General features: G+C 43.2%; 1 protein-coding gene across 2 annotated transcripts in view; it reads left to right on the top strand.

Moving 5' to 3' along the window:
* large1 (LARGE xylosyl- and glucuronyltransferase 1) overlaps positions 1-26,948 on the top strand; it is a 117,828-nt gene that overhangs the window by 17,701 nt on the left and 73,179 nt on the right. For both annotated transcript variants that reach the window (XM_034673506.1, XM_034673507.1), the window contains exon 2: positions 13,530-13,717. In XM_034673506.1, coding sequence (XP_034529397.1) covers positions 13,612-13,717 — 106 coding nt within the window. In that variant the 5' untranslated portion in view covers positions 13,530-13,611. The remainder of the gene's footprint in view (positions 1-13,529; positions 13,718-26,948) is intronic.

Here is a 26,948-nt window from a genome sequence, read left to right on the forward strand (position 1 = left end):
TGCATATTTTAAAGGTTAATTTATTTCCCAACAAACGTGCTTTAATTTGAAAGGATCCTTAAGCAACATCTGCTGCACCTTAAAGTTAAAGGAGTAAATGTTCGATGAATTAATGCCTCCTGCAGAAACATAAGCCCTCACATTGTTGTAACGCATCTCTCCGTTCTTAAAATATGAAGCCCATGCTGAAGTGCTACAAACTGCAGTTCCTTGAGTGTCCACTAGAGGCTGGCTGCAGAAACACCAGAAACCACATACAAAAAACCGTTCAGGTCTGAATAGCTGATTTCTCTATCAGCACACACTGTACGGGGTGAATTTATTATAACTCGTTATTTTTGAAGATCTGAAACTTAGAAGTTTTGCCCAAATAAGGGTGTGGCTGACTTGATTGACAGGCGGTAATACTGTAGCTGTTAGCGAGGAGGCTAAAGGCCCGCCTCTTTACCTCACACTGGCTCCACAGAAGTTAGGTTGAGTTCAGCATTTCAAATATGGCAACAGCCCGCAATCAGCTTCAAAACAGGGCTCAGAAACAGATGGGTGACATCACGGAGACCACGATCCATTTATTATACAGGATATGGACCGGACACGGATCTGGTGGAAGGTGCTGAAACATAAAGTGAAGCAGGGTTCAGATCAGGTTGAAGGTTTCTCTCAGCAGGTCTTCAGCTTTATGAACAAAGTCTGATTCAAGTCCAGGTCCAGAGCTCTGTTGCACCACGCTGTGAGCTGCAAGGAAACTCTCTCCTGGACGAAGACTCCGAGATCTTCAGACTTGTCCAGATAAAGGTAGAACAGCTTTGAATCTGCTCATCATGTTTTATGTCTCTGTTCTCTGAGGACTCTGTGAGCTGTTGGTTCAGCTCCTCGGCCTCCTCTTCCTGCTCTGCTGCTGGACAATGATTGGATTGCTTTATATTATTAGACTGTGTCCCCATGTGAGGAGAGAGGACGACGCAGCAGAGCAGAAGAACAGCAGGAGGCTAATAATGAGTCTTTAACAGAACAAAGGTTGTTGGACTCTTTATGTTTGTTTTTGAAGCTCCGAGCTGCTGAACGTCTCTGGGGAGCAGAGACACACAGGAGCTGTTTGCTGTGATAAAACAGTTTGTGTTTGGAAGAGGAGGAGGAGGAGGAGGAAGGTCTCCTCTGTGTTTGCTCAGGTTGCTTTGTCTTGATATTATCAGACTGAGGAGATCATAGACTTCAGAGATGATGATTGTCATTATTTGCCCCTGAGTCCTGCAGCGTTTTTCCTTTTAGAGAGAGTTAGTGTGAATGTGTGTGGTCCTTTAAAGCAGAGGATCCTCTTGGCTGACCTGACTCTGAAGCTCTAACATGACAGATGCTGCTGGTTCTGGTCTTGCTCGAGGCGTGGCTTTGGGACGAATGAATGTTTCCCTTTTCATCTCTCCGTCCAGAAACAAATCAGCAGCCAGCGATTCAGAGCCTCACAGAGAAGTCAGTATGGGCCTGTGTGCCCTGCATCACACACTCCTAACAATATATCTTTAAAATATGGCGAGAGCTCTAAAAGGGAACGCATCCTGAATAGGCTCGATCCGTCCCGATGTCAGCATCCTCTGTAAAGGCGGATTTATACTTCTGCTTCGACCCTACACAGCAGGGGCTGACACAGACATGAGCACCACATACTTTTGCGTTGATGTGTCCATGTCGCGCAGCAATTCTCCGCCGAAACGCTTGGGGGCAGTGTGGTCTCTCTGATAGCCGGTCGCCTGCTTTCGGCCTCGCTACGATCTCTGTTTACCTTTCCACAGCGATTCATAGCGTGTTATGTTGATCTACAGCTGATACATGTTGCTGTTTATCATACAGACATGATTACAGGGAAGAATAGAGAGGAGGGGTTGAAATAAAAGGCTGATGAGCGGGGACCCCGGAAGTGCTGTAGGTGCGGGAAACACAATGCCGCCGAGCGGACCAATCACAGGGCTTGCAGTTTTTGGAGGAGGTGCATGTCAGCTATGTGCGTAGGCCTCTGCTTAGGTACGGGAGCTACGCGGTCCCATGGCGTAGGCTACGCCGTTGATTTGACGCAGAATTATAAATCAGCCTTTAGCCTTTACTAGTTTTCTGAAAGTCTGTCTGTCGCTCTGAACCCTGATCACTCCTTCATCTCACCTGCTCCTCTCCTCTTGTCTCCGGGTCGTAAACTCACGTAGGCCCTCTTCTACATCTCCTCCCAAACTGGTGATGGATTTGTTATTCATACATTGACAATCAGTAAATTAGCCAACATGGTGCTAGTTTGGGTTACAATGGCAGTTAAGTTTCCAAAACAAAGAAAATTAGACCAAGACTGTCATGAAAACCTAAATGTTTCTACTAAAGAGTATATTCGTCCTCTTTGGTGTGCTAACAGCTAACAGACATGTTTATCATGCAGCGTGTTTGTTCCTTAGACTCAGACTCCTCCTTGGGATGGATCAGAATCTCCTGCAGACTCTGAGTGTCGTTAATTAGCAGCTGCATCCTGTGTTTGCGTGTCATCCTGCGCTCTGACAGTCCTCAGCTTCCACCGGGAACACTGATGACACCATTTCTGTTTTTAGTCCCTGTCCTACTTTCCTCTCTGCGCGCTCTGAATGTGTGTGAGAGTGTGAGTGTGAGTGTTAGGGGTGCAGTGCAAGGACACAGCCACATACAGAACATGACTCAGGGACAGGTTTAGTCTCATGTTTCAGAGACCTGAAAGGAACCAGAAGAAGAAATGTGAAGTCTCAGATCAGGGATCACTAAAGAGTCTCGTGCAGGGAACTCTGTTTATTTTTGTCTCACTCACTTTTATTTTTAGGGTTTCTAATGACTGAATGAAGGTAGTGCTGCTGCAGCAGAGAAACAGGCCATGATGTCTCGTAGGTATCGTGCACAGTCAAAGTGCATTCTTAATGTCTCAGAGATATTATAGCTGTTTGAGGTCTGTTGCCCAATCCCAGTCTTGACTGTGAGACACGTTCCTGTAACGTCAGACTTCCACCAGATCCATCCTCAATCCGTGTCCGGTCCCGCTCCGTGCTCTGTTGAATGAACGTGGGGTGGATGTGTGGATGTGACGAGCAGTGAGAGGTCAGAAAAGCTCTTTAGAAGAACCAAACCGATCCCCTGAAGCTGGTCCTGAACCTTCAGCACCTTTTGAGTCGTTCAGTAAAAGTTTTCTTAAAGTTAGAAATCAACAAAGTGCTGAAACTTTCTACTCTCTTGGTTCTGCTTCTGACAGCAGAGATCTTTGAACCAGAGAGAAACTAAGGGCTGAAATAAATCAGCATGAAAAGGAGTGTTTCACTGTGGGACTGTTCCCCGGCTGAGCCTCCAGCTCTGAGCCGGCCGTGATTAATTGCTTCATCTGTGTCCCTCCAAACTAAACCGAGCTGTTGTATAAACGTTAAGTTCTGCTGTATGAAAAAGGCTAAAACGCAGAGTGTAGCTGCGAGATATCCGAGTTTACGGAGGACACCGAGGTTGTGGAGTCTTCTTCTTCTTCTTCTTCTTCTTCTTCTTCTTCTTCTTCTTCTTCTTCTTCTTCTTCTTCTTCTTCTTCTTCTTCTTCTTCTTCTTCTTCTTCTTCTTCTTCTTCTTCTTCTTCTTCTTCTTCTTCTTCTTCTTCTTCTTCTTCTTCTTCTTCTTCTTCTTCTTCTTCTTCTTCTTCTTCTTCTTCTTCTTCTTCTTCTTCTTCTTCTTCTTCTTCTTCTTCTTCTTCTTCTTCTTCTTCTTCTTCTTCTTCTTCTTCTTCTTCTTCTTCTTCTTCAGGCCCCTATGAAAAGCTTTAAATAGCTTCCTTGGGGTCACCCCGTTCCAGACATTCAATCATTGTGAAAATGTTTACTGAATATATACATATGCATATTTGTGATGATGTTTCAGAATAAACTAAACTCAAGTTATTCAGTAATCCTCAGAGTTTTGTTGTTTGCATGATGGCTGTCAGACTCTTTAAATACATCCTAGCATTTGAATAACTATCATTAGAACATCCTGCAGGGACAGAAGTGAAGCAGCGTTTCAGGACTGATAAGAGGGCATGTAGTCTGACTTCCATGCAGGACCTCTAAGTTCTCATCCTGGACCTTTTTTTGCAGAATAATTTCATATTTAAAACATTAGTCTGCAGGTGATTCTCTCTCTGTCTTATTACCAGTGGTGTCGCTGCTCTTCCCCGTGATAACCTCCTCCGTATCTTTAAACTGCAAACAGGAAGGATGGCCAATAACTTAAATGACACCTGAGCTCCAATGATCCTAAATTACCCATAATTCCTGGGTAAACCACGGCGGGTTGAGCACTAATCCTAAATTTGGCTTCCTGGAAATAAAAGCAGAGATCATTGTGACTTAAGGTGTCTTTGTATTGGGTTTTAGGGAATGTGAAACCCTAATGCAGCTCTGAGGAAGCTCTGTTCAGTAAGCTGATTTAAATGAGAAGCAGCTGCTGCCTGTGGCGCTCTCCACCTCACCGCTGAGGATAGTCACCTCTAAACGTCTTTATCTGCTTCTAAAGCACCAATGACATACATACTGTAGAGCTGCTTTGCCTTGCAGTGCACACATCCCTCCCTGCTCTAACAGAATACTAATGAGAGTACAGCTTAGGTAACATGCTGAAACTGAAGGCAGCTCCTCCCTGCACAATCAATACATGTTTGTCCTCTGTGTAGATAAGACAGGCGCCGTTTAGAGCGAGTGCGTTCTGTGCTCCTGTCAGGATGATGTGGATTGTTTTGACCTGTGGCCACTCTTAATTATCATGTTGAGAGAGAGTCTCTCCTCTCTGCTGGCCTCTGCAGAACAGAGGCCGCTCTTCATCTTCCTACTCCAGCCCGGCTGCATGACTGTAATACAGAAAGCTCGCTCGCTCATGCTCGCCGTGTTCGTATCACTTCTCATTTTGTTCGGCTGTGAATGCTGATGGAAAGCCGGTCCGGTCTCTGGTTCACGTCCAGATGTGTAGACGGGGAGGATGGTGGAAGCAGAGCTGCAGCCTCTGGGGTCAACACTTCAAAAGGGAGTTATAAATTCAAGCAGAGAGCCATGGCCTCAGACTCAGAGGGGCTGACTTTCATCACACGCGGCTCACGTTTGACTGCACGCCGCCTCTGTGCATCTTTAAGGTCACGGTCAGACCAAGCAAACAGAACCACATCGTCTGCAAAGAGCAAAGACGCACTTCTTAAATATCTAACCTGGTGCCAGCTGTTCAATCAGTCATTGTTCACACTTATACTCATTTAAATACGCTCTAACTGTATGCATCCATCTCACAGTGACCCACCTAAACCCACCTGAACCCACCTACAGAGCGATGGAGGTAGAGAGGTGGATTTAAGTAGAGGTGGAGTTCATCAATGCAGAACTTTTGACCCCGAAAGCTGAGGCTTCAGTGGGCGTGTAGCTCTTAGTCATTGAGTTGGAGCTGTTATTGACTCCGTGTTGTTTTCTAAAGCTTGATAAAATGTTATTTGTGCCTAATCCAAACCACAAATTAGAGAAAAGGGAATCAGACCTTGAAACTGGAGTGTTTCCACGACCTCACCAGTGCTGATCCGTCGCCAAGACCTGAGTAATAATAATAATAATAGATGTATTCATATAGCACCTTTTAAAGACAAATGTTTACAAAGTGCTTTGAAAAACAAAGCATAGTTGGAATAACAAAGTAGCATTTTCACAGACGGGGAGGAGGAATTTTAACAATGCAAAACAGAATACAACGTGAGGTTAAAAAGAATAAATGTAAATTAAACAGAATGAAGTGGTGTGACAATAGACCAATAAATCATTGTTTAAGAGGTTTTCCAAGGATAAATAAATAAAATAAATAAATAAAATAAATGGTTAAGTAAATAAAAGCATTAAAAAGACAATAAAAGAGGTTTTCAGAATGATCCTTAGAAAAAAGGAAAAGGATAAATTAGGAACATTAAAATAATAAATGAAAAAAATAAATATTAAAACAATAAATAATCAAATACAATTTAAATTAATTAATTAGTTGGACAAAAGCTAATAATAATAATAATAATAAAATAGAAGTAAAAGTGGTTTGAAGGATATAGTCACATAAAAGCAACTCTGTAAAAATGGGTTTTAAAAGAGATTTAAAAGATGTCACTGACTCTGCGAGCCTTATCTCCTCAGGGAGGTTGTTCCAAAGTCGAGGGGCTCTGATGGAGATAAGGCTCGATCCCCTTTGCATTTGAGCCTCGACTTTGGAACGACTGAAAATGCCCCACCTGAGGATCTAAGGTCGCAAGATGGCTCGTAATTTGTTAGCATTTCTGCAATGTAGTTTGGGGCGAGACCCAGGCAAGCTTTAAAAGTGGTCAGTAAAATCTTAAAATCTAAAATGCAGAGGAAGCCAGAGGAGAGAAGAGAGGACAGGAGTGATGTGATGTCCTCTGTTAAAATCAGTTAGAGTTGAGTGTTGGTGAAGACTGTTGTTGTTTGTTGGATACCTGAATCTGCATACGGCTAAATCAGTAAAGAGACACTTAAAGGAACCTGAAACAGACTTAATGAAGTCATCAAGGGGCTGACATGCAGCAAAGGTTCATGGCTTAGAGTGGAACCTGCAACCACTTGTTCTAGGACTATAGCCTCTGAATTTTAGGCACATGCTTAAACTCCTACAGGCAAACCCCATACATGATACTTTAAGTCATTTCTTCAGGCTTTTATTCCATTATCCAGAGAGGACACGAAAAACTGGAGAGAGAGAGAGGGAGAGGGAGAGAGAGGGAGAGAGAGGGAGAGAGAGGGAGGGAGAGAGAGAGGGAGGGAGAGAGAGAGAGAGAGAGAGAGAGAGAGAGAGAGAGAGAGAGAGAGAGAGAGAGAGAGAGAGACGCATGGGAAGGGGCTGCATGTCGGATTTGAACTGCTTAGATTTTAACCTCTGTACATGGGGTGCATGACTTTTCCAAACAGCCCTCCACCCCATGCTCATTACCTTTGAAAGAACAGAAATGCTAAACGTCGTCCGGGGTTCACGGCCTGCTGGTGTTGTGACAGGCTGTGATTAATGACAGAGGATCATCCTGGCACAGCACACACTGAGAGAGAAAGGATCAATGTGAGGACCGCTGGCACCACTCTCTCTGTACCCGGAGAAAGAGGGTTCAGGACCACACTGAGAATAATAAGTATCAACTGATCCTCTGTTATCAGTTCTGACACATTTTAATATTGATTTTAGTATAGGCCTCAGAAATAAGTCTAAGGTATAAGTACAAGAGAAAGCAGTCTCGAGCTGAGTGCGGATGGAGTTGTGTTTCAGCCTCGATCAAACCTCCTCAGTGTGAAACATCTGTTAAATGTATGCGTATAACGCTCCTGCAGAGTCTGGATGTTAGCAGTATCAGAGGAAACCAGCAGGGGGTTAATGGAAACCTTAAATCAGATAATCCTGGAGATCACGGAGGTCTGGATGATGGTTTGCACAGTGGTCGGTCTGATAGGAAGACTAATTTCATTGATTCAAGAGCAGCGTCTGATTACTGAGTGATGAGAACGGACGGAGCAGGACGGAAGTTTAAACTCTGAGTGAAGACAAGAAATATCAAAGTTCATCTGTAAGAGGAAATCAGAACAGGAGTTTAAAACAGGATGGGTTTGTGTAGCTAAAACTAGAACATGGACTTTGTTAAATCACTGAAGGTCCTCTCATGTAGGGATGAGGATCAAAACCCTGTGCTGTTACAGGACATTTTAAAACCTTAAAACCAACATCATTAAGGCGTGTTCATTCTTCTATCAGGTCTTGTGGGCCCTGAGATGTTAGCTTTGTATCTGGAGTGAAGTCACCTCATTGAAATCAAATCACAGGTGCACAAACTTGCTTAAAGTCTCTGAGGTATTAAACTATAGGAAAACAATTCTGATGGTCAGACCATAGACCTTTCTGGAGTCCCTGTGCTCCCTTGTGTCGTAGGTTCCTCTGGATCTCTGCTGCTGTGGACGTGCCAGACTCTCCAGCTGCTACAACTACTACTAGCCGTCTCACCACTATCACCTCTCTCTCTCTCTCTCTTCATCTCCCTCTATTCCTCTCTCCAACACGGTCTCAGCAGATGTGTGTCTAGCACGAGTCTGGTCCTGCTGGAGGTTTCTGCCTGTTAAAGGAAGTTTGTCCTTGCCACTGTAACTTGCTAAATGCTGCAAAGTGCTCTGCTCATGGTGGATTAAGATGAGATCAGACTGAGTCCTGTCTGTAAGATGGGACTGGATCTTATCCTGTCTTGATGTTGGGTCTTTGTTAATAATTGAACATAGAGTACAGTCTGGACCTGCTCTGTTTGGAAAAAGTCTGAGGATAACATTTGTTGGGATTTGGTGCTTTATAAATAAAGATTGATTGATTGAGCAGTGAGGATGGCTGAATGTGTGAAAAAGCTTCATTTCACTGAAGCAAAAGATGAGGAGGAAGAGGAATGCAACCTCCTCCTCTTCAGAGCAGCCAGAGTTTTCAGGATGGTAGTGTTCAGTCGGCTCTACTAAATTTAAAAAGGGTTTAAGTCTCTTCAACTGGAACGATAGTCCACAGTTATCACACAACAAACTGAACAAATGTCACAGGGATGATTTTTGTGGGATAGAGTGGTCCCAAAGATGTTGTTTACAGAAAGTACTGTGAGTGATTTAAAGGATATTCATGTTTCTGGGAAACACAAGAGAGAACGTGCCTGGTGTGATTCGGTTAAATGGATTATTGAATATGCTGAGCTTTTATCACTTCCTGTATAAACAGAGTCCTTTTGTTTGTTCCAGGGATGGAAGCAGCGGGTAGTTTCGTGCCGTGCTGTAGTTTTCTTCTAATGGACCTGCAGTTGGACTGAAATTGAATTGTGTTCATGTCTGGTACCTTTGGCCGTATCCTGTCTCAGTTTGATCTGCAGACTCTGTTTCTCCATATGTCACATCCACTTATATCTCAAATGCCGCATCCAGCATCCTTTTAGCATCTCCAGCTCGACTGCGGCGCCGTCCTTCACTCAGAACAATTCAATCAGATCGCTCAGCGTGTTCCCCCATCACCGTTTTCTCCCAATAAAGCTCTGCTCCCATAATCATCGCTCATCACTCTCAGTGTCAACACTCAGCTGTTTACTATCGAGCCGCAGATATAAAACTCTGTTTTCTATTAACTCACCGTTGAGCCACGAGGGAAGTCTCGCCATCGACGTCTGCAGCGATGGTTGTAAATTTGAAGGCAGGCGATGGATATCACATTAGGTTTCTTACTGCGGGACATTAGAGGAGACGAGATGTGATTCTTCTCTCCTCTCAGGCTGTAAATGTTTGTGAGTTTTTGGAGGATCAGGGATTTTATGAAGGAGGCCTTGTGTTGTTCCACGGTGGAACTGTTGTCGATTCTGTGTTTCTCTTAAACAACATGACGAGTGGCAGCTGCACAGAGAGAGAGTTTATATAACTGTACGAGGAGCTGTCTGAAGATCCTCTAAACTCTGAACAACATGAAAGTACCATCAAACAGATTCTGCTGAACTAAAGATCCTTTATTTCAATGAACACGCGTTTCTCAGTAGACACACTTATTTACCTCTGTCGACCAGTCATGAAGATCTCTCCATCCCACAGACAATCAGTGTGACTGTCGCCTGGATTGGGATTATATATATGTAAGGGATAATGTATGGTTAACAGGTAGTTATGGGAATAAGAATCTCGGCTTCGCGTCATGTTCTTGTCTCACCCTGTCTGGATTCTATTTCCCATATCAACCTAACCATAAACTATCCCGCTTATTAACCGGCTACTATCATAAACACAAACACGTTGGTAAAAACATTGATTAAAGATTATTTTATTGATTTAAGATAATTTATGTTTACAGTTTTTTAACGGAAGCTAGCGGTTTTACCTCACCTTACAGTCTGTTGTGTCAACAAGCAGAAGCTAAATGTGTCTGAACTCTTTTCCGTGGATTGATTTGACATGACGTGTGATCAGTTTGTCTCTGGTGTTGCTCATGTTTATTGAAAATTAATAACCGTCGTCAAGGGGTTTGGACCAATCAGAATCAAGAATCTTACACAGCCTGAAGATCAGGAAGAGAGCCGAGTGATAAGTGAAATTAATGCATTTATTATTATAAGCTGCATGCTCACAATAGAAAGTGCTTTGCAGACCAAAGACTGCACACTGATTGTTCCCAAGTTTGGAGCCTGTTGCTTTTATTTCTGGCATTTGGCTTGGGCACCGAAAACCGGTTCCAAAGTTCTCAAATTCCTGGATTCGATAAGGAACGAGCACTTCAGTTCCTAACAGAAATAAATCTTCCTGGATGATTTTTGCAGTCCACAGCAGCAGAGATCCAGAGGAACCCACGTGACAAGGGAGCTCAGGGACTCCAGAAAGGTCTATGGTTAGTAACTTTAATGGGACAGGGACTGCTAACGTCTCAGAAACCACAGCACACCTTTAAAGGTCTAGAGGAGTCCAGGTCTTTGATGAGAGATAGACCCACACATCATCAGTTGTAATGTTGTTTAAAGATGCAGTCAGTGATTTCAGGTGTTCACTCTTACGTCGTAATCGATTAAATACAGGATCAGATTATCGGTTTGGACTGATGTGGTTCTGACTGATGTGGCGTTCTAGGTCTGGTTCCTGCGTCTCTGCGTTGCTGCCAGACTCTTGTGATACTCGCTGCTTCCTTGTATCATCTCATCAATGCGGCTGACAGCTGATAACAAGGCCAGAGATGACCCTGACCCTCATTCTTACTACAATACCCCTCTTCACTCGGCTGAATGTGCTTACTCAGAGTTCTGACACCTCACTAGAATATGCTAATAAATCTCCTCAGAGCAGCATTTGCAATGTAAATCACAGTATCCAGTGGAGAACTAATATCACAGTGGGGTCAGAAGCTAAGGAGCCGCTCAAATGATTCATAGTCCTCCTATCAAAGCAGCGGTTGTCGTACTTGAGACTTTAATCTCCTGCAGCCTTATTTAACCCCGGCTCGCTCTCCTCACCGCTCGGGCCATGAGACCCGAGAGATTCTTAGAGAGCGGGAAGAGAGCTGGAAACGCTCGCTGCTTTTAAAGCCACTCCCCGGCCGGCCTTCCCTCAGTGACACGCTGATAATTGGCGTCCTGGCCGGTGTTTGTGCCAGCCGGAGGTATTGTGTTTCATCCCGGGGCAGACTGTGGTGCAGATTAAAAATCGACTGGGTCAAACGGGTAATTGAACAAAAGTGTGTGTAACTGAAGGAGGATTTGGACTGATGTATAATGAGACCTCCGCACTCTGACAGATTAGTTTGGGTCATCAGCGTCAGATTAGGCTGCGAGTCCTGATTCATGCAGCGTTTATTAACAGGAAGCTCTTTGACTCGTTGGGTTAAACATGGCGTCACTTTATGACGGTCTCATTTAAATTAATGAGCTAAATGAGATCCCGCTGTCATCTCACTGACCTACGATGTGCTTAATTATTCAGGGTCAGAGCCCCGCCATTTAACCCTTTTTGCTCATTTGAGTCAAAGTCGAAGTAATTTCTACTCAAACTTTGAGGGAGCAAATGTCAAATATAGATGCATCACTTCACAGCATCAGTAATACAAAATCCCTAACGTTCAATGTTTTTAAAGAACGACACAACATAAGCGCTCCTTTTGCTGGATGCTAATTAAAATAAGAAATCTGAAACAGAGCCAAGCTGTCTCATTATTTTGGTATTTTCTAACCAATATATTTATATCAACATCCACTTTATCCTTTGTTATATTTCTCACAGATGTAGGGAGTATTAGAGCATGCATACATTTTTAATAAGATGTTTGACAGTACTTTGCTTTGTGTTTGCACCATGGTCTGACTCTGTGTCCATTCATCCAGCACATTCTTGTGGACATTAAATCAGAAAGACCGCCGTAATCTTAAAATTTGGCACAAACTCCACCTAAACTCTGATTACAATTTGAGGGTCTAATGTGAAAAGTAAACGTCACAGGCCCATCATGTATGCACGTCCAGCCTTTAGTGATGAAAACAGTCCGTTCGTACTCATGGTGAAAAAAATGGATTAGCGGTATGCATGAGCCAGGTTAACGCCCCAACAAAGCATTACATTTAATGGCGGCAGACCCCACCATTACAGATGCTAACAGCAGAATTACCACATCTGTTAGGCTGTTTAAAGGATGGCGAACATCATGCTTATGCGTTACGGTTTAAGACGAAATATGCAGAGACAACTTACATTTAGGGATCGAACGAATCCTTTGAAAGAGTATTACAATATCGAAATATAAAGCAAATTCAGATTTTGGAGGCGCAACAAAGATCTTAAGCCAAACTTTCCCTTTCTCCTTGTTTGTTATCTTTGACGAGTGACTTGCTGTTAATAGCTGTTTGTTCATTCTATATTCTTGTAATAAAATGTCCATTTCTTCTTCCGCTGAAACATTATTTTTTCTTGATTTTCTCTCAGTCACACGGATACCGCTCGCCATGTTTATTGTTGTTTATGCGTAGTAGGCATGCGTAATTTGAATTTGTTGGAGAGGGGTTTTCCATGAGGATCCCTGGACATATGACGTTTTGCACCAGTCTCACTTTCATGGCACAATTAGTTAATTGGCCAATTATTTGCAGTCGTGCATGCGGCTAACGCTATGGCCAAATGGGCCATTAAGCCTAATGGTCCCGTTTCTGTAATGGCTGGGCGTGCATACGGGCCACTGTTATTAGGGACGTGCATATTTGTACAGTATTTCTGAAGGCCCAAAGTGTGGGTCACATGTTGTGTCCTCGCTGTATTTCATCCTCCTTTCACTAGCTGGAGCTGTAGCTCTGGTTAATGTGTGCTGCCATAATGCTCTGCAGCTCTACTACCTGGATGTAAAGGAGCACAGGTGATGATGTCATCTGGTAGTGGGCGTGGTTTGTCAGTATGTTGATCTAGTAAATGGAAAGTTGTATGTAGGCTGTGTCTGGTTAAACTGACATATAACCACTCCACCAGAGCAATGAGGAACCAGCATAGGCATGAGGACATGAAGGAGGACTGAAGGCTGCTGGAGCTAGCTCTGCTAGTAGTAGACTCACTCTGTGAACCAAACCAGCATGGCTTACCTGCACATTCTTACCTCCAGGCTAGTAATTTAATTTGAATTAGAAACAGGACATTAGTAACTTCAGGACTTCCCTTAAATGATCTCTTCAAGCTTTCTGAGACTGTTTGCCACTTCATCATCCTGCTTTAATGCTGCTGTGGTTCTGAGTTCATCAGGTGCTCTGAGTCCAGTGTACCTCCTCCCAGGTCTAGTTTTTAATGGACTGAGCTGTTCTCTGATAAAAGAAAGATTAATGATCAAATCCGATGAAAGTCTGAAGTAAATAATTCAAGATGTGAGTTTTGGCTCAGCAGGATCAGAAATATTTCACTGTATCTGTGTTTGTACAAGAGTTCAAGAATCTGCTCCTTTTCTAAATATAATTCATCTCTCTCTCTCTCTCTCTCTCTCTCTCTCTCTCTCAGTGCCATGAATCAGCCTGGACCACAGCTGCTGCCCACATAGAGGTCACTTCACCTCTCTTTTCAACTTGCTTCGGTCCAGAGGATGCTGGGAATGTGTCGCGGGCGCAGGAAGTTCCTGGTGGCCACGCTCGCCCTGCTTTTCATTCCAGCACTCACCTGGCTTTACCTGTCGGTCGGGAGCTTTCAAGGTGAGCACAAAAACATTAACATACACAGCCCTGTGGTTTGTAACATGACTGAGATAACACCACGGTTACTGTCTGGAAATAGATTCTGGACTACTCGATGTGACTTTACTGCACACATGTCAGTCTGAAATAACAACATCATGCACACGTTCATCTGTTTGTGTTTAGTCTCAGTTTCACAGTAAACAGTGCGTTTCTCAGAGGCTTCACTCTGGCTTCAGCGGTATGAACCTGAAACAGAAACTGATGTTCTTGTAATTAAGGGGCCTTAAGTTTGCTGAAATAACAACATCTTGATTCAGATTAGTCAAAAGTCAAGCATTGTCAGGTCTGTCCTCAAGAAGAGAAGAAAACTACTTTTACAATGTTTGTTTGTTGAATGGAGGTCTATGAAAGAGGGTTAGAGACACTGATGTTTTTTTTTAGCTCTGACCTTCTTCATGGAATGTTCCATTTGTTCCCAGAATTCTGACATCAAAGACAGAATTCTGTAATTCTTTCTTTGATGTATGAATTCTAGAACACCTGCTGTTGCTCTCCATACAGACTGTTTTTCCTCCTGACACCTGATTGGTGGATACTACTCAGACTACAGATCCAGACCCTGAGATCCAGATTCAACATGTTTCTGAATCAGAATCTGTAATTACAGGTTAGTTGTAGCTGAAAGTAAAAAGATTTGTCAGGTCTGTCCTCAAGAGGAGAAGAAAACTACTTTTACAATGTTTGTTTGTTGAATGGAGGTGGGATCCACCATTTCTGATGATTTAAAGGTGACATATCACACTTTTTTCATCAATATATATTGGTCTAAGAGGTCCCCAAAACATGTCTTTAAAGTTTATGCTCAAAAAAACACTTTGAAATCCGATTTTGGCATGCCTGAAAAACCCTCTTCTTCAGTCCTCCTCAGAACACTCTGTTTTCTCTCTGACCACGCCCCCTCAGGAAGTGGATGTGCCTCGGCTCTCCGGCATGTTGATCTAATGTTTACATGTTGGCTGAATATACACGGCTGCTCAGAGATCACGTTACTTCAACCCTCTGAAGCTGATCCAGAATCTGATCCTGACGGAGAGGCCTTTCTGAAGGATTGGTCACAGATTCTGTGTTTCTTGTTGTTTTATTTGTCAGTATGTCGACGTGTGTCTTGGTACACAGCTGCAGCTACAGCTATGAACATGTAGCTATGTGGCTATGCTAATTAGCGCTAGCACTTATCCATGACAAATAAAAATCATCCACTAGATCTTCAAATCTGCAGACGTGGGGAGTAAAACCGACCTTTGCCAGAGAGGCAGCAGGACCTTTTCTGAAGGATTGGTCACAGATTCTGTGTTTCTTGTTGTTTTATTTGTCAGTATGTCGACGTGTGTCTTGGTACACAGCTACAGCTACGACATGTAGCTATGTAGCTATGCTAACTAGAGCTAGCACTTATCCATGACAAATAAAAATCATCCACTATATCTTCAAATCTGCAGATGTGGGGAGTAAAACCGACCTTTGTGTTTATTAAGACAGCCTACAACTAGCATGCCTCCCTCCTAAGCTCCTTGTTAGCACACATTTGTGCAGGTAATGAAAAACGGAGGGGGGATTCAGTATTATTTTATACAGTCTATGGGCTGAACAAGCTCCGAGCTCTGACTCCGTGACAGACCGGATATTGTTGTTACGTAACAAAAACACGGAAGTCTGAAACGGCTCGTTTCACACACATTTACAGAAAGGTGGAGAAATCAAAACAGGGGCAGAATGGATTTTTTTCATTCTCGGGGGGTTTGTAGACATGCCAGGGAAACATATTTCAGGTAGAGAACCGTTTAAAAGTCCATTTTGCATGATATGTCACCAGACCCGTCGCCAGACCTCAGTCTTAAGGGGGGCATATGAAATGCATGGGAGGGCACAATTATTATTAGCCTACAGAACGTATATTTTTAATAATCCTATACTCTATTCGCGCAGCACGTAATCATCAGGTTAAACATAACCAACAGCAATATGACCATGCAGGTATAGCCTACGACATCAGTCCTCATCATTTAAAGCAATACAGTACATAGAAGCAATGTTATGAATATCCATAAAACACTTGACTATACAACATATTAGATGTAACACCAGAAGCATCTCTCAAACATTGCATTTTAAAGCAGTCAACAGAGGGATATGCATTGCCACTAGACACACACACACACACACACACACACACACACACACACACACACACACACACACACACACACACACACACACGCACATACACACGCACAGAGACTTTGAACCTACCGGTACTTTGAGAGGAGGCGGCGCTGTCCTCTCTCCAGTCCCTCCTGTCAGTACAGCGGGAGGCGGCGTTTCTCCGAGCTGAACCTCCTCATCAATGTGTCCTTCCACTCGGACTTAAACTTGTGAGTGAGGTCCTTTTCAAAAGCAAGCTGAATCAGCTGGGCCTTGCGTCTGTGCAGCATACTGCGCCGATGCTCCGAGAAGACGCTTTTCAGCGTGGAAAATGAGTTTTCACACATTGCTGTGGAAGCTCCTAAAGTCAGGGCAAGGGTGTAGGCTATGAAAACAGTCGGCATAGCCTGGAGTGCACTGTTGAATGTGCTGAGGATGTTGGCTATTGTCCATTTTCCATCTTCGGGGGGAACCACGGTGTCAGTCATTTCCTTCACCAGGAACTCACGAGCCACAGTATATTCAGATTCAGACACATTAGTTCCAGCTAAAACCAGGAGAGGGGTTATCTTTGATCGGTCCAGGAAATGATCCTCGGCCTCTGGGTTCAAAGCAGCCAGTGCGCCAATGAGCTCGCTACTGCGCTCTCCAAAACGCGCATCCATCTCTCCCTGCACAGCATCTATAACACTGTAAAATAGTCTCTTGAACTCAGTGTTCTCGTCTATGTCACTTTGTGACTGACCAACTGTTTCCTCAACTGCAAATCCGTGGAGGTTCTTGTTAATTGTGCGTCTTCTCTTGCTTGCAATGGGGTCGGTCACCGGCACAGCCTCGGTGGCCGTGGCTGGAGGAGCGCAGAGATCCCACAGTGCAGAAAACCCGTTTTCTGTGCGCAGTTTCTTCACGCAGTCAGAAGCGCTGTTCACAAGTGTCACCGCAGTGAACAAGTCCATATTTTCGGCTTGTAGTAGTCTGTTAGGCGGCTCGAAAAGTGACAATAGTTTCATAGTAAGGTGCGCAATGAAAAGAAAACTGCGCTGCGTAATGGCACGAAGCAGCCCCGTAGCCTCGACGCGCACCTCCGCTCCAAGGCCTCGCGTGTTTTCCACCGCGGTCAGTAATGTGGCTATGTCATGAAAACTCTTCACCACAACTTTGACCGTTGCCAAGTGGCCAGTCCATCTCTGGTCCAAGAGACGTTTTAGGGTCTCGCCTTTGTAAAGAATAGCCACGGTTGGCTTCCTGATGAAGTTGTACAGCATGTTGCATACTCCAAAAAAATCCTCGACAGCTGCTTCACTGGACATGGCATGAATCACAACCAGATGAAGTTGGTGATTAAAGCAGTGAATATATGGTATTTTACGATTCAGCTTGTTTTGGAGCAATTTCTGCACACCACCATGCCTGCCAGACATGAGTGATGCGCCATCATAAACCTGACTCAGGATTTTGTCCGTGCTGAGTCCGGCGCTGGTGAGCTCATCAATGATGACACCTGTCAAAGCCTCTGCATTACCTTTCTCAGATGTGGCCATTACCAAGAGGCGCTCACACACACCATAGCTTTCGTCAACAAAACGCACAACTACAGATATATTTTCTTGGCCTAAAGGATCCCGTGTGCTATCCACTTTAATTGAATACCAGCTATCGCCGATTTGTCTCACTATCTCCTCTGTCACAAGTTTGCTCATCATTTCGATAATCTCGTTTTGTATCTGTGGACTGGTATAGCGTGCATTCTGTGGGATTGTTTTTATAATCCTCGTCAGTTCTGGATCTTTGCGCATGGTGTACTCGAAGAGAGACAAGAACAGCCCCATGGAGCTATCATCGTCCAGCACACTGGCAAAACCAGCATTATCTCCACGTAACGGCAATTGATTCACCACTAAAAACTCCAGCATATCAATTACAGCTGACATGTAGTATCTGTTGCGAGCCAGTTGCTCTGAATTTAAGAGAGTGGAAATCTCTTTCCCTGTCTCTCTACGTTTCTCTGAATCTCTCCACATTGCCTCACAGGCTAAATGTTCTTTTGAAGCTGCATGCTTATTTAAGCCCTTGCCTGTTTCAATTGCATGTTTCCAATCATTAAATCCCTTAATGGAGAAGGTCGCGTCCGATGATACAGATTTGAATTTCCTGCAGGCATAACAAAATGCGGTGTCCTTCTCCACCGAGTACTCAAGCCAGTCCCTGTTCAAATACCAGCTAGAGGAAAATGATCGTTTTTTTGAACCAAACATTTTGACTGGATATTTCTTCAACACAACCTGTTTGGGTTTGTCCGTGCCGAGGTCACTCACACCCACTGATCCAACAGGCAGTTGTGGCCCAAATATGGCCCCAGTCGCGGTTGCACCTGACTTGTTAGCCTCCGTTCCGTGGCCGCTGCAGGTCCTGCCAGGCCCAGGGTCGGGCTCCACGGAGCTACTAGCAACGGGCTGAGGCTCATACTGTCGTCCAGGGTCTCCTTCTCCAACGACAACATCAGGTGGGCTTTTCAACCACTTACGAATATCCATTTTGATGATTAACCAGAGATGAAATAGTAAGCCGGCGAAAACTCAAGCTTCAATTTCAAAAATGCGCGGTAAATGTTTAGCGGCTACGTCACGTAGGCTACGTCACGTTTTCAGTAACGCCGTGATAGGCTGTAGTGTGGATTCCGATCAATCAAACAAAATCACACAATTTTTTATTTACATTTTTATTGTTTTAATGATAAAGAAGCAACATTACTGTTTCTCAACACAAAATTAGCTACTATGATGATATAGAATAATTTTTTTTTTTTTTTTTTTTAAGAGATCTGTGCCTCAAGTGGGGGGGCACAAGCATTTCGGGGGGCGGGCCTGGCCCCCTATGGCCCGCCCATAGCGACGGGCCTGTATGTCACCTTTAAGGAAATCTAAATGCTGATTGTCTTTAGTGACACAGCATCAAGCAGATTTGTGTCTCAGTGTAAATGTTTGATCTAGAACAGATTGTTAGCTGCTCTTCATGCAGATATCTGTTTATAGAGAGAAAGAAATCCTCCTCAGATTAAAAACCATGGGAGCCGTAATTATGCTGGATTGTGTTCCTCCTGCTTTTGCTCTCCATACAGACTGTTTTTCCTGCAGAAATTCATACTAATGGACATTTTGCATGTCTTTACATAATACATACCGTGAAATAGCGTGGGTGCTCATTTGTTGGTGGGTGCTATGGAGGTGTTTTACTACAGCGATAAATGAAACCCATAATAACCAAATATAAAAATATCAAACTTTCCACGGCTTGTGGTGCGAGGGGAAAGTTTTAGAAAGTCAAAAGTGTGATTTATTTGGAGGAATTAAATTCCTTGCATTGAAATAAGGTCTGTGTTGTTTTCAGAGCATGGGTCTTAATAAATCAATTTAGAGGAATAACAACAAAAACAGCAGAGCTGAACTTTCTCAGGGTCACACCTTCCCTTAATGTCAAACATCTTAAAATGTACCAGAAAGTCTGACGAGACAAATTTCCTGCAGACAAAGTCACCTCTCTCCTCCCGTCTTTTCTTTGGAGGTGGAGTATTAGTGAATCACTGAGGCCTGTCCAGAGTTGATTACTTCCTCAGACAGTTTAGTCCAGGAGCTCTCGGAGCCATTTTAATGACTCACACTCTCAGGATTGAAAGGCTGCGGTAGTGCTGTTATTAATTATGATTAAATTGACAATTTTGACTGGGGTCACAGTGACTGGAGACTTTCTATGTGAATAGGCTGACTTAATGCAGCAGTCACCCAGGTCTGCAGAGTAATTATTAGATTTGGCAGTGTGTTCCTGGCGGTGCGGAGTATTTCCTGGATGTGTGATAAGTTGTGAAAGGACCTGGCTGCAGGGAGCGTCAGCCTGAACGTGTCAGACAGGAACAATGTGCTGCTCTGGCTCAGACTCCTGCTTTCACACTTCCTCCCCCTGTTCTTTCTCTCTCTCCATGTCTGACCTCTCTGCGTTCCTGCTCATCTGTTGTTTTTCCTCCCGCTCTCTGTTTATCTGTGTGACAGAGCGGGATGTGTTGGGTCTCTGGGGTTTGCAGAGCTCAGTCTGGATGCATAAACCTGCAGAGAGGATGGAGGAAACGAGGATGGAAACATGAACTGTTGGGCGGAGAGGATGTAGTGCCTGAAGACTGTTGTGTTCCCGGTCTGAGGATGTTTCGGGTTTGAACATGAACATTTCATTCTGTGTCTGGAGCTGGAGTTTTATGATATTTATTCATGTGTTGGTACACTACTAATTGGCCCATACTTTATTTTGTCCAGCCTGTTTTAAAGGTGGAGGGATGGAGAACACCCACACTTATCTTGCAGACACAAAGTGATGTGCAGAGTTATTTACCTGAACTGAGAGAGCACGGACATCCAGAAACCTGCAGCTGCTGACAAACTTCATGCGATTTCATCCAGCGAACATGTCAGCAAATACGTCAACGTAACCTGAAAACTTTGAAGCTCACTCTTTCTAAGACTTGAGCCTGATTATATCATGGTTCTGACCCCCAGCCTGTGATCAAACCGTGATATACACCAGAGACAGATGACATAAGTGAAGACATGAGTCACAGGACATTTACGGTTGTTGACGTTGTGACTATGTGACAGCAACTCGGATAAACTGAATGCATTAAAGGAGGAACACAGAGAAGATGAGGTCTTTCTAAAATAATGAGTATCTGTCTGAAATGTTTGCTTGGAAACACAAAAAGACTCTTGAGTATGTAAAATATTCAGCAGCAGAGATTTGGATATTATGTTTTTGTTGGAAATACACACATGAAGCTACGAGCAGCAGAAAATCTGAAGTGACAGAAATAAACATTGCGTTCCAAGATCGTCTTAACCAGAAAATTGTTATGCCTCTGTAAAATGTGAGCGAGTATTTCAGGCTGAATGTGTCACCAGAGAGCGTAAAGCACACTCAGTCAGCAGATATTCTTTTCATTCGTTAATACCGGCTGTCGTCCTCGCACCCTCACCGAGCAGTCTGAGGCGTCTCATCCGAACCGAGCATGAACGAGAGAAGGCTTCGTCCTCATTACGGTGAAAATAAAGATTCATCCTGACCTCTCAAACATTAGCACGACTTCACAAACTGTTTTAAGGAAGGATAATACAGACTGTTAAAAGAAGGCACATCAGACCTTCACTCCACCTCACTGTTCTACACTGAAACAATGAAAGGAGGAACATGTTGATCTACCTGCAGCCGTGGCGTGTCTCAAAATAAAACACCATATATGGACTCCCGACCGTTTAAAGATCGTATAGATCAGAAATACTCATCGATTATGGATGTAAGGTACAAACAGCCATATATCAGTGATCCACGTCGACCACAACAGGACTTGGATGATAATTGTGTCAGAAGGTTACAGGACAACAAAGTAGATCACAATTATTCATATTAAACTAAACCTGCAAAAACTAAACTTTATAGTTCTGCAGCGTACTCAGTGATGATTAAAGTACAAAAGTAATGGAATACTATCCAAATGGTACAACCACAGAAAGGCTCTGTGACCTGTTGTTTGTATGTAATTCTCTCTATGCTGGACCCAGCTGATCCTGCCTGCTCCGAGCTGCGCTATGCTCCAAACACGAGTCCTGTGTAGCAGGGTGCAAGCCGTCGGACAGAGCAAACAGGCTACAGGCTGTGTAAATTCGGGGTAAGATCTGTTTAGATGGAGAGGACAGCAGCGCCTCTTTGCTCCTTACACGTAAACCACAGTCTGTATGAAACATGGATGTGGTCTCAGAAACCAAAGGGCGAGGACACTAAGGAGGATTAAGATGAGATCAGACTGAGTCCTGTCTGTAAGATGGGACTGGATCTTGGTGTTGGGTCTTTGTTAATAATAGAACATAGAGTACGGTCTGGACCTGCTCTGTTTGGAAAGAGTCTGGGGATAAATAAAGATTGATTGACAGCCAGACATGGTGTGAAAGTTTGACCACCCAAAAGTGATCCGCTCAAACCTTTCATCGACCCTGTTTATAAAGCAAGACGTCGACTATCCAGGTTTTCCTCAAAGAGACGCTTTAAATCAGTTATTTTTTTTAATAACACTGGCTGTAAATTCACTTTATAATAAAACAAACTTCTTCATAATGCAAACTGCAGCAGGTTATTCAGTTCAGCCTTCGCCTCGGGCTGTTAGTCGTCGGCATAAAACATATAAACACAAAAACAAGGCTCCTAAAACTTCAAACAAAACTAAGAGCAGTTCTGAATCCTTCTCTCCTTTCATTTTCATAAATATATAAAGAAACACATTTCCTCCAGCTGTCTTACCTCTCTAACAGCAGGCAGGTGTCCATCCCTCCATCCCTCCATCTCTTCAGGATCGTAGTCGGTCTTGTTGTAGTCGGTCTCCTCCGTGCTGAGGTTTGTCTCTGGTTGCTGCTCTGCGTCTTGTCTCCGGAGGTTAAACTGAACAAACGCTTCCTCTGACGTTTTTTGGCCTTTGCTGGTTTTTAACGCAGACTCTGCCAGACCTCTTAATGCCCACTGCAGGCAGTCAGTGTAACAAGAGAAGCTTTATTGAATGAATAATCCAGTGAAGAATAAACGTGTTAGCTTAAATTACTTGTGTTTCTCAGAAAACAAATCACAGCCGACCCCTGGGAGCCAGATTAGTGGATCGCATGTTGGGTCCTAGTCTGCAGTAATGGGCTCTGAGAAATGTTGGGTTTCTTTAAATATTCTCCATCAAATGAAGCGGCTGTGGTTTTTAGCTAAAGGCCAGTATGCTAATAATGTCTCTTCTTCATTAATCACTCTGCTTGTTCATTACTTCATTACTTTGACCTTCCTGCCAAATTCATTTAAGTTCCCTTCAAGGCCTAGTTGAACCTCTCAGTCCTGATTTCCTAAATGGACAACACGTTTTCATATTCAGAAGACAAAGACGCCCGCTATAGGAATCCATTAGCGGAGAACATTCCCTCTGGTCACTCTGGAGTGGAAATAAATGTTCCTGTGTCCTCTGTGTGACTGAGGCCGCTGATAGAGTGCACTGACGGAGAACGTCCTCCAACAGGCCAACGCACCACGTTCAAACGCTGCTCTGGGTCTCTGATGCAGCTGAACATACATCATCATAACGCCACACCCGAGCGCTTACAAAGCATGTGGAGATGGTTAATATAACACCTTGTGCCAACCTTTCATTGTACTTCCACTTGTGAACAGCAATGCAATTTATTCTGATTTTAATGTATGTGATGCTGAGCCAATTTGGACTCCGCAGCGCCAAGAAAAGATGCTCAGTGTGACCGCTTTGTGAGTTCAGCAACTCAGGAAGCTCAATCACATGAAGAGAAGTCCATTGTTGTTTTCGTTGTTGGTGCAAAGAGGCGCTTAAAGGGTTAAACAACACATTTAAATAAGAAGACAAGAACGGAGAGCCATGTGAGAAGTCAACTTTAGTCATGAGGTACCGTGTCCATGAACGCCACTTTTGGCGTGTCAGGGCATCAGCAGCAGCTCTAAGATATGAGTGTGATAACTTTCTCCTCCGTACAGACCTCTGCCATTGTTGTTGGCAAAGTTGATTTCAGAAGTCCCGCCCCTTCTTGATTCTGAATGGTCGGTGATCAAGAAGTGACATTGATGAGCGTGGTGGAGTTTTAAAAGTTGAACTGTTTACAACTGAGGACGCTGAGCACTAGAAACGCTGAATCACATTGGGTTCGAATAGAAAATATGTTGCCTGCACAAAAACATCATTAGAAGACACTGCACCTTAACCTAAACCAGCATCCAGATGTGTTTCCTAAACTTCATATTGTTCCTAAAAGTGAATGAACGTTTTATTTCAAGAGGAAGAAAACAAAGGAGAAGAAGAGCACAAACAGAATGGATAAGAACTGATGGAGAGATGTCGGAGTAAGGAGGCCAGCTCGTGGGAGTTTTGAGTTTGACCGACCTTTTTAGTCTCGTTATAAGTATTATTTTGTTCTTATAACAATTTTATTTTACCTTACTTTATTTATTTATCATCTAGTTAAAATGTTATTTTATTTTATTTATTTATTTTAAGTATAGCATCTTGTTTTCTGGTTTAATATTTTATTATCTAAGAAATGTATTTTACTATATTATTTATTATTTTATATTGGTGAGTTTAATTTCCTGTGTTGAGTTTTAACATCTTATTTTACCTCAAGTGTTCCCTCATTAAGATATCATGAGAGCGTTTCCTCAGTTCGTTCAGCAACTTCTTTTTTATTTTTCATTTATTTTGTTGTTATTATTATTATTATTATTATTATTATTAGTATTATTATTATTATTAGTATTATTATTGTTGCATATATTGTGTCCTTAACCTTAGGATTGTGGGGTTGGGATTAGGATAGGGGGTCTTTTTATTTTTATTTTTATATAACTCTTTTTTTTTATTATTCTATTTTAAGTTGTTTTTATGTACAGCACTTTGTGTTACAATGTCATTGTAGGAAAAGCGCTTTATAAATAAAGTCTGATTGATTGATTGATTTGGTGCCTTCCTCTGCGGTGCCCAGGATGTGAGAGGGCCACTGGCTCAAGTCCCGAGTTTGGGAATTGGGCTCCAGCTGGAGAGGTGCTCGTTCACTTCCTGGGAACTGCCGTGGAAGTGAACTGACTGCTGCCCAATTTCCAAACTGGATCCACGCTTGGACTTCAGACTCATTCAGACACATTTGTGATTGTATGAAATGCACAAAGGAGATGAGATGGAAATCTGTGGACCCAAATAATCTGGACCCAGCAGTGCTGGAACAGGAACACAGAGGAACTGTGACTGTGCTGCATGGTAGAAGTTCGGTGGAAGAAAGGAAATTGTAGTTTGCTATGGGCGACTTTTTAGGGTGTCTCATTTGTAGCTGACAGTGAGCGTCAACAAACTTCTGCAAAAACTTGGCTTCAGATTTGAGTTTAGAGAGATAAATTAAAGTTAACTTGTTGTAAGATGATCACTGATTGGTTAGAGGATGTATTACAGCCCTTTTGATCTCCACACGCCCTGCTTTCAAACGTACCTGCAATGCCCGCTGTCACCCTGAAGTTCTCAGAAAACCAGAACACCTCTGTTACCAAAACTGGTCCTACGCCTACACAGCCTGTGATTTCATAACTCATGCATCAATTCAATGAATCCCCAAGAAATGAATTGATCCCTCTGTAGCCACGTAGCAGATACCAAAAACAGACACAGACGTTTACAATTAGAGCCCTCAACCAGTCTGTAATTTGACAAATGCTTTGGTTGCAGAGTTTATTTGCATATTGGTGTGAAGATGAGAGAGAGAGAGAGAGACTGGGTAAGACGATGTTTTATATATCGCTCGTGCCACATGAGGAATATTTATCGACCGTATCAACAGCCGAGCTTTCACAGGATGAAGTTTTCACGTTTCTATTTCCGTCGCTCTCTAATGCTATCAGACGGCATACCTGTCCCAGTTCTCCAGTAATTTAATCACCATCTTTGAAGGTGTAGCGCGCTCCACAACACAGTAATTTGAGTCGTACAGAACATGACAGTTTCAGGTCTCTGTAACTTGATTTAGCCGCATTAACAGGCTCAGCTCTGCCTCACCGGGGGGCTCGGGCTCTCGGTGAAAACACCGGCTGAAGATGCTTTTTTATTCAGACCAGGTTTGGAGAAGGAGGGAGGATAAGTACTACAGAATGACAGCCGCTTTCCTCCATACATTCATTATTCAAACACCACGAGAGGAGCCACTCAGGTGGACTCACAGCTTCATTTAAAATCATCACAGATCTTATTGTTTTATTGCCTTCACCTGAAAGTAAGTGTGAGATGTTAAATACAGCTGATCTCGACTCTATGCAGATGATACAGTATTATTCATAACAAAGCAGAAACAGTTTAAACTCATGATTAAAACATTAGTTCAGGAGATTAATAGCTGCTGACTTATGTTAGTTCCTGCCTGGACAACCATTTCACTGTTACGGCATAAATATGTGAAATCTTGTAATAATTTAATAGACAATCTGCTGCTGGATAACTGAATGTTTAGGTTTTTATACGAGTGTGAAGTTTTTAATCATCTGAGTATTTAAAACCAACCAAAGATCCTTTTGAAAGAAGACTGGGAACAATAAATCCAGCGCACCCTTTCCAGCATTCTGCGTGTTTAAGAATTTGTTAACATTGGACTTCCACCGGATCCATGTCCGGTCTGTGTCCAGACCTCCGGACAGCTGTCATGTGACCAAGGTTTTCCTGCGGTAATCACTGAATCAAGGATTCTCCTCCTCCTCTCCTCATCCATGTTGTCTTTCTGGTCCTCTGAAAACCTCTGACCTGTTGACTCCAGGCCTGGCTCCGCTCATCATGATGGTTTGTTGTTGTAGTTAAGTGAAATACGATCTTGTGATAACACAGAGTGTTTTATTCTGAAATTTAACCGGATGATTTCATTTTGTTTTAATAACTGACTTCCTGTCCCGCTCCATCTGCTCTGTTGAGATTGATGCATCGTGCTTCGGCATCCAGCAAAAATAGAAGTCTTGTGTATCTGATCCGGAGGGCTCCAACCTGCCGGATCAGAGACGCAGCCGAAACGCAATGGAGCGGATCCAGTGGAAGTTAACACATTGACTAGAATTGAAACCTATCAGATCCGGTGCTGTGATGGATTGGACACAGAAGTTTTGAAGACACATGTCAAGTTAAACCCAAACCTCAAAACATTATAAGAGCACCACAACAAAACAATCTACAAATCCTGAAAGCTTTAACAATCCATTGTTTGCCTTTAAAGAAAGTTGACTAAAACAGCTTGTGCAAACATTCACACATGGCACCATCTCCTGATGTATGCAGGAAATAAAGAATAATATTGTGAAAGTATTGAAACCTGTTATCATCCGTCATGATGTGACCAGACACGAGGACACACGAGGGCAGAGACCCCAACAGACCATAATTTTTTATTACCAATCTGCTGCCGCCAGTCTCTGCAGGAAACCATCCAAATCATAACATTAC

Source organism: Notolabrus celidotus, chromosome 21 (assembly GCF_009762535.1).
Source record: "Notolabrus celidotus isolate fNotCel1 chromosome 21, fNotCel1.pri, whole genome shotgun sequence".
Taxonomy (NCBI): domain Eukaryota; kingdom Metazoa; phylum Chordata; class Actinopteri; order Labriformes; family Labridae; genus Notolabrus; species Notolabrus celidotus.